The following is a 15,021-nucleotide window of genomic DNA, read 5'->3' as shown; positions in this document are numbered from 1 at the left end:
TTTTCTTTACACATACACACACACACACACACACACACAAACACACACACACACACACAAACACACACACACACAAACACTGGCTGGCTACTAAGTAACTGCTATTTAAACTCTACTGATCAATTTTTAAGCAATTTATTTCAACCCTACTCTTTTTACTTTAGGGAAAAGCAGCAATTGAAATTTTTAAACTTGATTAACCTTACAATTGAAATAGTTGAATCAAGATAAGTGAGTAAGAATAATTTGATTTTGGGAAGATAGGTAAGGAAATATTCTATCTACTTTATTTAATCATGCCGTTAGTCTGCCACTATAAAAACAAAGATAGCTAAACCCAAAATGCTAAGTGCCTCTGGAGAGCATAACAAATATGTGGACCTACCTACTAATCTTTTCAAGTCCCAGAATAATAGCAGTCTTTTTCAAATACAACCAGTTGTTGTTAGGGGCGCAATAAAACAAGCACTTTCATGCATTGTTAGCAGGAGTTGAAATTAGTACATTTCTGGAAAGCTTTACAACAGTATGTGTCAACAATTTCATTGTTTAGGCAACTATTATAAATAAAACAGAACAATGTGAACAAAGATTCTGTATACTCACTTCAGCATTAATAACAGCAAAAATTTATTATATCACAAATAACCAAAAATAGGGCAATGATTAAATTACATAAGAATGTTATAGAGCAATTACAAAATGTTTCTATAGACTTTTTAAGAATATACAAAAATGCTCATGATATAATGTTAAATGAAAAATGCAAAACAAACAAAAGGAATAGAGTATGATCTTGACTTTGTTTTAAAAAATTGTATATATATGCACCATAATTGCACAGAAAAAATGATTGGTAAGAAACACACCAAAATGTTACTATTGGTTTCTCTAGCAAGTGAAATTATATGTAATTTTTACTTATTTATAGTGATCTAGCTTATAAAAATTTCTACTATATATCATTTTTAGCATAAAATACTTATAATTACTATTAAAAATTAATTCTTTCTGAAATGCTTTAAAAATATAAAAATTATTCTTGCTTTTTATTAAAACATTTTTTTAAATCACAACCATCAAAACTATCCTTATTTTTAGAGGAATTGGGCTTACTTTATAAATGTCTCATCTTTTCATGTGTAAAGTTCTTTAAGACAGAAATAATAAAAATGTCTTTATGATTTTCTTGGTTAATTTTAAATCTTGACAAAAGTTAAAAGCATCAATACCACTTTTAGAGCTTTACATAGCCTTTAAGAGGCCAGCTGTCACAACACTGAATGTAGAATGTCTTCCCAGCATGTTACTTAAAAATACATCTCCTTATTTCATATGAATTAAAATACTGATCAAAATAATATTTTAAAACAATCTATTTCATATTCCAAAAAGAGAACTTTCTTAAGACTTGACTCCCTAAAATAAGTAGTGTGTCATACTATCAATTTCAAGAACCTGGGAATAAGATGGAAATTCTAATACCGAAACTACCAAATAACATTATGGTCTTTGTCCATCAGTTTCCTTATCTGAAATACAGGGAGTTTGTTATAGGTGACATCCCAGGTCTTTTTTGGTTCTTCCTGAACATTAAAAAAAAAACAAAAAAAACCACTCCTTGTGTCCCAATATAAACTGGGTTGTTTAATAGAGTTGATCAGTTTTAATGCAATAAAACATATGTAATTTGAATTAGCTTCCATTATGGACAAGGTTATCCACAGAAACATTGCTAAATCTATTAATCCCTTTCCTCAAAAAATATTATAAGAGGCCTACTGTTTTTATTTCCTTTATTATCTTATGTCACATTTTACTTTAACATTACATATTCTTATGTCACATTTTACTTTAACATTACATATTCAAATGGAATATAATCTTTAAATGGAACCTGACAATTTATTACCCATCAGGAGAATTTGAAGAATATAACATTTGATTGACTGAACTTTATTTAGTAAGAAAAACTCCCTCCCAGGAACACCTACACAGTGCTTCTTTATTTTCAGCGGACTACAAATTTCTGAAACTCAAAGAAAAACTCCAATCTAAAAGTACAGAATAACAGTGCTTCCTAATTATTTATGCTGCCAAGAACATATTTTTAAATTATACAATTGAACATCACTATCATTTCATAAAAGTACATTTTATCATAAAAATGTATGAAGGGCATCACAGAATAAAGAACAGACCTTCCCAAAGTATCACTGGTACTGGTAATCTTATGAAGTATATTTCCTATGTAAGATTTTTCTTATTTTTACTTCACCACAGACCTGGTTTATAGTACTTCACAAACAAGCTTTCAGGAATCATTCAGTCATTAACTCAACAAATATTTAATGAGCATCTACTCTACTACTCAGGACACTACAGATTCAGCAAAAATCAAGAACATATACCGCCTTTATGGAACTTACATTCTACTGAGGTGATATAAATGAATAATCAAATAAACAAATAACATCAAATGATCATAAGTACTATGCAGAGAATTAAAAAGAGCAGATCAAAGTAGAAAAAGTCTCCTTTAGATTGAGTAGTTTGGGAAGGGCTCCAGTAGGAGAGAACTCAATGACACGAAGAGCCAGGTGGGGGAAGGGCATTTCTGACAGACAGCACTAAAATGGCAACTGGAAGGCCAATGTGAAAAAAGGCGAAGGAGAGAAGAAAGATTTGTAGTCAGAGCAAGAAGCAGATCATCTTAGCTTTTATGAGTCTAAGAAATTTTGATTTTGTTATAAGCATGATAGGAAGCCATTGTAATTAAATTTTAAACAGAAGAATGACATAATCTAATTTTGTTTTAAAAGATAACCCTGGTTATAGTGTAGAGAACAGACTACAGGAGCATGAAAGCAGAAACACCAAATTAGAAGCCTTTTGTAGTAATACAAATGACAAATAATACTGGTTTGAACCATGAAGACAGTAGTGGACATAGAAATAGATGGACATTTTGGAGGTAGAATGACAAGACATGCTAATGGACTAGATATGGGGGACTAATGAAAGAATGGAATCAAGAATAACTCCTAGATTTTGAACTAAATTGTGTAAAGGGTGCTGCTAATATTTACTGAGATAAATGGAGAAGGCAAGAGTTCTAGAAGACATGAAGGATGGAGATAGACACGTGAAACAAATTTTTCTTCGAAGTCTTTCTTATTCTTGCCTACTGTTTTCTATTAATAGACTAAAAATAAATATCCAGAATGTATATGCAATTTCATTTGAACAACACCCTAAGAGGGGAACTATTCTACCTCAGCAGTCAGCTGCTAGCAGGTAAGTATGTAAGTAGAGTAGGTAAAATTAACTGAGTGCTTAATATGTGCTAGGCCCCAATGCTATGTATCTTTCAAGTACTTTCCCATTGGAATTTACAACAACCCTATCAGGAGATATTTTATTACTGCCATATTACAGATGAAGAATTAGAAGCTCCAAGAGGCTAAATAACTTGCCCGAAAACACATATTACAGAACAAAAATCCAAAGTCTGATAGTCTGACTCCAGAAATGAGACTAATTACTACTCTACACATTGTCGCTAGAGTAAGTCCAAGATAGTCTGATGTTGAGTCTGAGATTTTCATAAATTTGAAATTTCAGAACACCACACTATTTCACCCATAAGATATAGTCACCCGTGACAGCTTTCTGATTAGCTGGAGCTCCATATGAAATACTTTCAGAAACTGCTTCTTTTATTTTCATATATGCTCATTCACTGATTAAATCTGAGCAGCCAATCAATCTACTATTTTCGTCTTTAATTTAGCCAAAACTCTAATTGTCACCAAGAATCACTTAGATCTCATTTTTTTTAAATTTCAACAACTTCATTTCTGTCAAAAATTACAAGAATCATGATTTTTGACAAATAAAAAACATTTTTTACCACTGTGTAAGAATTTAGGGGCATACGATGAACAAGTAGCAAGTAGCTAACTCTACTATCGAGTTAAGTAAATCTTCCATTCTAGCATTCAGCTTGTGTGAATCAACATTAGGCTTCAGTAAAATTATAAATTATTTCGTATCGAAATCTTTCAAGACTCAAGTAGAAATCACAAGTATTCACAAAAAGTTCTGCTGTGAGGGAAAAAGAACAATTACTTAAGTAGTCCTTGGTTATATCCTTTTTCTAACTCCTAGTGCCTAGTGCCTAGTTTTCTATATAGTAATAAAAATAAAAATGTTCTCAAATTGTATAGTTTTATCTGAAAAATATCCTAATAATCATTTCTACTTGGTTGTTTTATGAATTTATGTTTTAGAACTGGTTTCTAAAAAGTTTTATTTAACACTTTTGGTTTTGTTTATTATGTATATAATATATATACTATATTAATATTATATACATTACAGCACTCCTTGGAGTGCTGTCAGTATAGATTACTTCACCCTATAGTTCCCTGATGGGATCATGTAGTCTCTAGTAAAAAGGGAAGGATCATTAGCTTTTGGGGTTTGTTGAAATGAAGATTTCCTAATGATTCATTACATATTTGAGAGAATCATGCATGAAGACATTAAAAATGAATTTTTGATTGCCTCAATGGTTGCAGAAAACACTCACCGAGAAGTGCAATGTGAAGGGACTACCAAATCAAGGTTCATACTGTGTACATGTTATATGTCTATATGTATGTTTATGTAATATTATTCCAAAAATCGTCATTTTGGTATAACGAAGCATCTATAACTTAACATCACTTCGCTAGGATTTGGGATATTTATCCTCACAATACCTATTTATAAGTTTAAAATACACTTAAGTTCTCTCATTCCCATTTTACTTTTTGGTATGTTTTAATATTTATTTTAAAATGCTGGCATTTAAATGCCCAGAATTTCATTCTAACTAAACCTTTATCATTTGTTCATTCTCCTTTAAATGCTTTGAAAGAAATCTTGGCTATCTTCATGTCTTCCTAGGTGAAGGAGCATTGTGTTTTACCTGAAACACACAACATTTGTCTGCAGACATAGGCAAAGCAGAATTACTCAGCAGCACAATTTTTCAATTACAGTTGACATTCAATATTATTTTATATTAGTTTCAAGTGTGCAGCATAGTCAAAACCTTCAGTTTTGGAAAAAAACAATGTATGTATTTAAATTAAACTCTGAACTTTTAAACCAAAAATAGACATATTTTTCCAATGTGGGGGATTATTAAAAGTTATCATCTTTCAAAGGACAATAATAGAATTAAAAGCTTCAATATATAATTCAGTCATGTTTTTCACATTATTTTACCATCATTCCAAAATAATTCAGGCATTTTAAAAATTACAATTTCTTGGAGACAAGAATCATGTCCTGTTTGAATCTAGGCTAGCCTATGACTCCTTTGACCAGTAAGATATAATGGAAGTGATGCTATGCCAGATTTCAGACTAGCGTTTAAGAGGTTGGCCAACTCCTGCCTTGGTCTCTTGGAGCCTTGAGCTGCAATGTAGGAAGTCAAAGTACCCAAAACCATATGGAGAGGCCCTCAAACTACAGGGAGAGGGAGAGAAGGCCAGTTGAGCCAAGCTTTCTAGCCATCCTCTCCAAAGCACCAAGCAAGTAAGTAAAGACCAGACCTATTATCAGCTAAATATCTCCAAGTGATCCTAGTCAATACTACATGGAACAGAAGAATCAATTGGCCAAGCCATGTCTGACTTTCTGACCCACAAAATCATGAACTCTAATAAAATGATATTTTAAACCACTAAATTTTGGAATAGAGAACCAAAATCACTATGAAAAATACATTTTGCATTGCAACCTAGTACTCTATACACATATATAACTGAAACAATATTTCACAAAGAAATACCCTCACCATATTCAATACACTGATATTTTCTATTTTCTTTTTATAAAATACCAGTTGGGCTTCACCCAAATTGATTCATGATGTAGTCTGAAAAGTATTTTAGTCTATACTATTCACTTCACAGGTACACACACATATCTAGAGAGAAATTTAAAAGGACCTAGGTGTCTTGATTGCTAGTCCAAAGCTCTTTTCCTTGTACCATGCTAAAAGCCCATAGGTACTACAGTTCATAACAAGTTTCTCACAAACTCACATACATACATGAGAGCTAAGTGAAAAGCTGAAAAGTTGAGATGTCTGATTGGAGGTTATGCAATAGCTAAGAAGAATTGAGCCTTTTCCTTTTTACTCCTTCCTTTTACCTCTCCCTTCCTATTCACAAATCTATATTTCCCTCCCCTTACTTCCTTTTTCCTGTGGTTATCAAGCATTATGAAATCGAGATTTTAAATACAAGTTTCCCCGCTATCCAACAGGAGAGTGTTCCTATGAAACTTTTCATAAGCTGAAATGGCATAAAGAGAGGAAGCAATTACCTTAGGACACCTGCTAATGGATATACAAAATAAATACAGATAAAGCACAAAAGCTCACAGACACAGTTCAAAGCTATGAAGGCATGATGCCGAGATGCTGAGTATAGTTTCCAGAAAAAGCTTGGCAGTACCACTCTCACTGCTCGGAGTGTGTGCTGCCTCTAGAACACCTCACTGCAAAACAAACTCTGAATGCTATTTTTGCTTTTTGCCTTTTTTTCATAAAAGTGAAAAGCCTCTTTGGATTTCCTTCAGTTAGCTAAAAACAAGTACTAACGTAAGTCTTTCATAAAAGCGACGTGCTGTAAAGCAAACTTTCAAAAAGCAAGGGATACCTCCATCAATTGAATTTAATGAAATGTTGTAGTCCTACTCTTAAAAGTAGGCTAACTGAATATTTCATCATTTCTTTAAAAAGGCTGCTGTTTTTTATTATTTGTATGAAGTCCAAGGCTAATTGGACTATAGGTCATTTTTAATTTAAAAAAAAGTTATTTCTGCCATCATAGATCTGGTAGAACATTTTTGTAGGATTTTAAATTATAAATAGTATTAAAAGATTTATAGCTACTTAGATTATCGGTAATTGTTTCATGTGTAATATACGAATACTTTTTGAGCAAAAGTCCTGCTTAATTTTTTTAATCATAAGAATCACTGTTGATTCTTGTTGCTGTTGTTTATACAATACCTCAACGTTGCAGCTAATTACTAAAAAACTTAAAATAAGACAGTTCAGGTTTGAATCCTATTTCTTTCACTGTGTAAAAAATAAGATTAATGGACACATTAAACTCTATGAATAGTTATGGTTATCTCATTATAATAACACTAAAGTCATAAGATTCAAATTATTAATATCAGGGGAAAGCACAAAATCTCCAAAGTAAATTAAAATTGATTAGAAATTGTCCTCTTAACTGAAATGTGTTAACTCTTAAACATAAGCAAAATTGGTTTGCCCAAGGCTTTTAATTAGAAAATTAGAAAACACAAACTGATCAAAGTTCAGGTTCAATGAGTTAATCCATTTGCAAAGCATACCATTAAGTATACACCACGAGGAAATATTTATTCTTGGGAGGGGAAACTACATAAGTGTGAATAAGAGAACTTGAAAGACAAAAATCTAAACAAGGTTACTAAACACATTGCCACAGATTTTCTTTAAATAGTGTGCTTATCTAGCACATACAGAATTCACTCTGACAAGTTCTTAATTTGTGTCTTCATAGTGTAATATAAACAGCAAGAAATGTGAGTCAGAGGTCCTGGGTGTGAAATAGGTGCTCACTACTTAGGGACTAAACCTCTCTGGTTCTATTTCCTCACCTTCTTGTGAGGTTCAATAAGAAAAGGTAAGTGAAAATATTTGACATATTCTTTAAAAAAGTTATCTTTAAAAAAAAAAAAACTTTGAAGAAAACTGGTATTTCATTTCTTGATCCAGAACATAGTACAATAGTAAGTTATATGACTTGGGATCAAATCTCACTTCAGATACTTAATAGCTTTAAGTAACTAGCTGTGTTACTTGACTGATACCACTTAACCTCTCTGGGCTTCAATCCTCTCAGATGTACAATGTAAATATTCGACTCTGATTTTAAGTACCTCATCAGGTACTAACAATCTAGAGTCTGAAACATGCTCAGAGTTTTCAATAATCACATGAAATTGTGAAATTGTGAACTACCATTTAAAAGCCACATCTGGCTGATAGTGAAATTTGCTGCTGTTTTCATACCCTAACTCCATGATGTGCAGGAAACTTCAACTCTGGGAGGTCCCACCCTACCTGGGAATTTGCACTCTTAGCCATCTTCTCCTATCTCTGCTCCTACCCTGACTCCCACCAGCATTCACAGTCTAGAAATACAAAAGTAGCATCTCAAAGGGAAAGGCTAGGAGAGAATACTTTAACATGTTTTATGAATACAAAGAAGCAACATCTTGGCCAACAAGAAATCGTTTAAAGAGTTCTGAATCTGATTATCTAGAGGATACTAACAAGTCTTCTCAGGAATGTAGTTTATTCAAGCTTCACACAGAACTGAGGTCCAAGGCAGTGGTGTGTGTGTGTGTGTGTGTGTGTGTGTGTGTGTGTGTGTTTCCATTAGTGGAAAAATGTACTCCTCTTCCCTTATTTGTGCTGAATCTAGAGGAGGAATGCTACACAAATAGAAGAAGAAGAGTGCTAAAGAAACTCAAGGCTAGGCAAAGATAACTTAAGATCCCTCCCAATTCTAAGGACCTATGAGTATAAGTCTAGAAATTTATACGTTTATCTACAAAGCATCCTTACAAAATTCAAACTATGAATAGATAAGAATTTACAGCCGATACGTGAAACCATTTTGCACCAATGAGTGGTACAAACATAACTTTAAAACGTCTTTAAAGAGCTAAGAATTCATTCATTTAATAAAATTTAGAGCCTGTTATGTTGCAATAAAGTAATTATGAGGCACCAAGAGTTACTCAACTAGTTTCCTGGCTTCACGTAGCACTAGATGAGATAAAACATGTACACACTATGTGTAGCAACAATGCAAAGTATAAAGTACAAACAGCCAGGAAAGTTTTATAAAGACAACTTTGGAATGAGGTTTTGAGTATGGCAACTGTGTGTTTCATAAACATTTTCTATACATGCTATAAGGGACTTTTCTCTTGCTGAGGGATGTAAGTTGGTGCCCCTCGATTTATATTCACATCTCTTAATTTCTCTTTATTTCTTTGTGCTACATTTGGGTGAATTACTTGCAATATGCTAATTTTCCCTTCAAATATGTTTTGCCTAGAGTTTAACCAACATATTTTTTGTTTTAATTTCAATAATTCCATTTTTTCTTTTACAAAGCCGCTTACTTCATATCTACTGATTTTTGATTCATAACATGTTTTTTAATGGCTATTATTACTTTTATCTTTTTTAAGATCTTTAAAATTTTTAAAGTGATTTTGAAATTGCTCTAATAATTCCATTAGATTTTGAATGAATAGATCCTCTGGTGCTTGTGTTTATTTTGTAAGTAATGTTCTCCCTCATGTGTTTGCAGGCTCAGACTTCTCTTCCTTTTTCCAGTGGTTTTGAGGTTGGCCACACCCTTTCCAGAGCCCATTTTTTCCAAGCTCAGTGCTTTTGTACTAGGTGACAGTGGAGAAATTATGGTTCCCAACTCTGAGCAGTTCAGCCACTTCTGTTTCACCGCTTCAGGTTCAGAGCTTTATAAAGCAACAGCTCAGAACAGAAGATTTCAGCCTTCTTTTTATCCAACACCAGCCCGGCTCCCAGTTTCATGCAGTGTATCTAACTCCAGTTCCCCTGCACAGAGTTATTTCCACCAGCTCCTGAACTCAGAGTCTAGTTGTATATTTTCTTTCTATTTAGTCCCTGGAGATATTTATCTTATTCTTGGATATACCTACATCTTTCCTTATTTTTTAAATTTGTAATTGCTGCATTTGGAGCAGAGGGGGAGCCAGAATCATAATAATAACAGCTAACATTTGTTGAAGACTTACTATGTACCAATTTTACATTTGTTTTTCTCATTAAATCCTCTCGACAATCTATTGAGATAGGTCCTATTATTATACATCCATTTCCTAAGTGAGAAAACAGAGGCATGGGGCCAATAAGCAATCTTCCTAAGATCACCAATTAATAAAAACCAAGAGTCAAACCACATGTCTGATTCCAGACACTATGCTCTTAACCACTGCTCTGCTGGCTTCCATCCTGACCAGAATGCTGTTTATAATTTTAATTCTTTTTCTTTTTCTACTTAACTGTGAAATTTTGCAAGATTTTAATAGATGAAAAGAAAGTAGAGCCATATTCTAGGTAGAAAATAGCATATCAGCCTCATGTTTTATTTAGTCTAGGGCTATACCTAAAATCAGAAACATAGTTTTCAATGCCTCTGTTTTACCCAGAGCCCATCCCACTTTCCCTGGGCTCCAAGCATGCTTGCCCTTAGATACCCAGGACCAGCCTTGCAGGCTTTCCTTTGGCTCTCCACCATCCTTGCTCTGCCTTAGTATACAATGCCCAGGAAAGGATCTTATGAAGGTGTTCATACAAAGTACCTCAGGAGACTTTTGTTTTCCATTTTCTTTCACAGACAAAGGCCTTACTCTTAAAGGATTAAATTTGTGAATACAAGTGAACAGCACATGCAATATCATCCAAAAAGAGCCCAACTCAATTTTAGGCTGTATTATAGAAAATATAAGTTCTAGAAGAGTGAAGGTTATCAGTCCCACTCTATTCTGTACTGATAATTCATTTAACAAATATTAATTGAACAGCTCCTAAGGACCAGGCAACACTGCAAACACACTAATGACATATGATCACCCTTTCTCTTTTTCAATCTGCAACAGATCACTCTGGAAACAGTATACTCAGTTTATGCAAATAATCTTCCAGAAAATTTTCTGAAAGAGAAAAAATGTGTTTTAGAAAGGGTTACTGAAGCTACTGCTTAGCCACCTAATATACTTATTGACTTTTCTTCCTCATTTTACTATGCAATTTTAAAACACAGGATCTTTAATGAGGAGACGGACTGAGAGAATAAAAGGAGTCCATGAAAGTGAAATGATTAGAAAGCAATACGTGGAGGAAAAACTCAATATTCACTGATTGGAAAATCGTCATTTCTTTCCTTTTAATAGTATTCAAAGTCACGACCCAGAAAAATCTGTAATTGCTAATTCAGAGAGAATCACGATGTGGGCTCTTAGGACTGAACCCTTCCTAACCAACTTCAGAGCTTACAAATATTTGCTATGATCAATAAGTAGAGCTAAGCCTGAAGAAGATTAGGTAGAACTGAGACTGGAGGTAGAGAGACTAGTTGGGAGGCAATACAAAGTCTAAGAAAGATAAAATCTAAACTTGAGTTGTGGTAGCAGGAAATGAAAAGGAAAGGCATTTATGAGATACTACTGAGGAAGAAAAGACCAACTTTGATAACATTATATAGATGGAAAATGCATCAAGTATCTAGGTTCCAAACTTTAGAGAAAGAAAAGTTAGTGGTGCCATTAACGGATGCAGAAGCATGGAAGAAGTGTGGATTTAGGGCAACAGATGGATTTAGTTTGATATATATGACTTTGAAGTGTCAGCAAGACACTCAAAATGAAATAAATATTCAGCAGATAGCAAAATTAGGGTCTGAGAACTAAAAGATATAAAGAGAAAAATTGCACATGTGAAAGCATCCAGTAGAAAGCCTGGATGGACCCCATTCACCCTCTGCTTCAGCCAGACTAAACCATCTGTAGTTCTCCAAGAGGCAGCTCTCTCCCATCTCCACCTCTAAACAAACTTTCCTATAAAGCCAGACACCCTACTTCACACCTGGTTAACTCCTTGTCGTCTTTCAGAATGCTCAGGTATCATTTTCCCAAACCTCACTCATTTCCACCAAGAGGGACAGTACCTAGGTCTTACCTCTCTATACACGAGTAGCTAATTTTTAGCACCATGCTAAAAATAGCAGGCACTTGAAAGACTGAAAGAACAGACTTGGCATGTGCTCAACACAAGCTTTGGAAGGAACTGTATCCTCTTAGAGGTGACTGCTAAAGAAATGAACTTGGACGAGATTTCCAAAGGAGAGAAAAGAAAACTAAGAGGTCCTAAATATAGGTAATCATCATGGAACATCTTCATCTAGTGAGAAGTTCTCGAAAATTCTTCTCAACTTCTTTTAGCCCTAAATACCTCAGTTGTAACACAGGGATCATTATTCCTACCTCATAGGTTGTTGTGAAGATTGCGAGAGCATATATAAAGCATCTAATATAAAGTCCAGCATTCAATTAATGTTCCCATCTGTTCTCGAACCCAATGTGAAAACATGTTAGATCTGCCGTTTCTTTGCAACTTAGTAACTGCTATACTCTGAAAAGCAATCCAGCTTAGAAAAATAATGACCATTTGAGAAAGGGAGGCTAGACTTGTCATTCTCCCTAGAGCAGAGTTTTTTCAATCTCAACATTACTGTTAATTTTGACTGGATAATTCTTTTGTTGCAGGGGGCCTCCTGAGCATTACAGGGCGTTTTAATAGTATCCACTCACTAGATGACTGTAGCAGTTCCCACTAAAAACGATTCCAGAAACTAACAAAATTGCCTCTGGATGAGAACTGCTACTCCAGAGCTAACTGAAATTCTCACAAAAGCCTAAATCTTTTCTCTGACATCTACAAATATCTCATAAATTTATTTGTTCCCCACTGACTCACACATTAATTTATGCTTAGACTTTATAAGTCATTCTTCTTAAAAGTTAACCAAAGCTAGTAGCTAGCCTCTGAACTGTTAAGCAAGTCATTATAGATAACGCATGCAGTCTAACCACTCAGTGCATTATCACACTGTGACCTTTAAAGCCAAACTAATATAATGAAGGTAGGAACAGCCAATCCCAAAACATCTTCACACAAAATTAAGAGATTTGATTTGTCCCAGTACTCAAGTGTTTAATCTTTTAATTTCAAGTCTACAGGTGGCACTAAGTAATGTATAAAATGAGTTTTAGTTGCCTAAAGTCTTTTACAAGTTTTAAATGGCCACTAATGACATATAAAATACATTATGTATCTAAAAATTATTTTGTATCATATGCCCACATATTTGCAACAACATTGTTATAATCAACGACCACACACACGGAAAAAAAAAAACAGAAGCAAAACTAGTAGAGAAAAACTGAATTAACAAGTCACTAGGATTTTTGGATAAATACCTTTAAGTTAATAAGTGTAGCATGGTAATTAAGCATACAGAGATAGAATCAGACTACCTGGATTAAAATCCCAACCCTATCACTTACTAGACAGGTAACCTTGATAAATTACTTAATGTCTCTATGCCTGTTTCCTCTTTGGTAGTGTTGCTGTGAGACTGAATGAGTTAAAAAAAAAAAAAAAAAAGGTAAAATACTGAAACAGTGTCTAGAACATATATACTTAAGTATTAGACATTATTTATCACTAGTTTTAAGGATGCATAGGCAGAGACGTATACCTTGGGTGGTTGCACAAAAGTAGGCACAGTAGAGCCAAACAACAATGAACTTGCACCCAGGTGCTCTGGGTTCATATTTCAGTTCCCTAACTGTTTCATTTGGGCTTCAATTTCCTTATCTATATAATAGGAAAGCATTTTGAAAATGAATTAGCATAAGGAAATCTAAGGGCGGTATGTTTAGTAGGATAGTAGGGAAAAGTTGCATCTGTCTTCCACTTTGGTCGAGGAAACTTTGTGAAGGAGGTGCCTTTTAAGTAAATACTCTTAGAATGAGCTGAATAGGGAAAGCACATACCTTGAACCCAGATAGGTCTGATTCAAAAGTTCCTCCTTTACTCTATAGTTTGAAAACTTAAAATAAAAATGAACATCCTGAGTTGTTAAAAAAAAAAAAAAGTTTATTTTCTTCGTATGAGGTAGGTACACTAACCCTCTGAGGGTAGTAGAAATATATTAAAGGCACTGGCAGGGATTTAGTCACCATCCATTCAAAACAGCATGAACACACCATCAAGCCTGTAAGTGACCTTTTCTTTCTCAATTATGAATGATTCATTCTTTTAGAGGTAAAGAAGTGTGATGTTGGAAGAAATGAGATTTGTATAATCAGAGTATCCCAACAGTTTTAAGTCAATTTGATATGTCTATTTTTAGAAAAATCACTGCCTTCCAACGAACATTGCAAAATCATCAAGGACTGTGCACACTGCACTTTATACTTATTGGAAGGAATATTTAACAACTTTTTATAAAGTTGCAACATCAATCACATGTGAGGCAAGGTGTTAGGCGTAAAACTGTCCCCATTGCCGCCAAAGAGTGAAAGGGAAAAAGGAAAAATCGGCCTTTCTTATTCATTCAGCCAAACACCGCCCCCGCCAAGCCTCGGAGGCGGGGTCTGGGTCCCTGGCAGTCTTCAAAGGTCCCGGCACACAGTGTGAGAAAAATAAGGTCAAGTCGCCCTTCCGCGACATTTTACGAAAAATTCCCAAGAATTCTGTCTTTGCCCCAGAGTAATCGCTGGACCTCCTCCTCGTTAACCCCCAAGGAAAAGGAGATGACCGCGTGTGACTTTGCTCCGGTTCGGCCGGGTCCTTCGGGGTCTCACCAGCCCAGCCGAGGAGGGCTCCCACGTGGCGCCTACCCACAGCCGGCTCGGCCACCCCCAGCCGACGCTCTGATTGGTCAAGGGCGGCCGGAGCCCCTCCGAAGACAAGGCGACTCAGCCAAACTGGGCGGGCACCCGGCGATAGGTCGCAGCCATGCGGGCAGCTCCCAGAGCAGCGGGTCCTGCACGTTGGCCCCACGCCGGGAGCGAGGGCACCACCCAGCGCCGGGACTATGCAACTACATGTGGTCCCTGGTTAGCAGCAGGCGCCGTAACCCTCCACCCTACGTAGGGTAGCGCTCACCTCAGCGCTCGCGGCGCCTCCACCTTCAGCTTTTTGGGCTTCGGCTCCTCCTCAGTGGCGGCCATCTTCGCGCTCCCACCCCACTTAGGCTCCAGCGTGCGCCCCACCCCTTCAGCTATCTGGCCCCGCCCCATCCCTGTCTCACCACCTCCTTTTTTACAAACCCCGCC

At 35.4% G+C, this 15,021-nt stretch overlaps 1 protein-coding gene across 2 annotated transcripts in view; it reads right to left on the bottom strand.

The window, feature by feature from the left end:
• Positions 1 to 14,986, bottom strand: part of ADK (adenosine kinase) — a 450,870-nt gene extending 435,884 nt beyond the window's left edge. Inside the window, exon 1 of one of the 2 annotated variants that reach the window (XM_039872158.1) lies at positions 14,852 to 14,986. In XM_039872158.1, the coding sequence (XP_039728092.1) occupies positions 14,852 to 14,985 (134 nt within the window). In that variant the 5' untranslated portion in view covers position 14,986. The remainder of the gene's footprint in view (positions 1 to 14,851) is intronic. The other variant, XM_039872157.1, reaches the window with a different exon arrangement.
• Between the last annotated feature and the right edge of the window lie 35 nt (positions 14,987 to 15,021).

Source organism: Pteropus medius, unplaced genomic scaffold (assembly GCF_902729225.1).
Source record: "Pteropus medius unplaced genomic scaffold, Ma_sr-lr_union100, whole genome shotgun sequence".
NCBI lineage: Eukaryota > Metazoa > Chordata > Mammalia > Chiroptera > Pteropodidae > Pteropus > Pteropus medius.
This window is presented reverse-complemented; position numbering and strand designations above follow the sequence as displayed.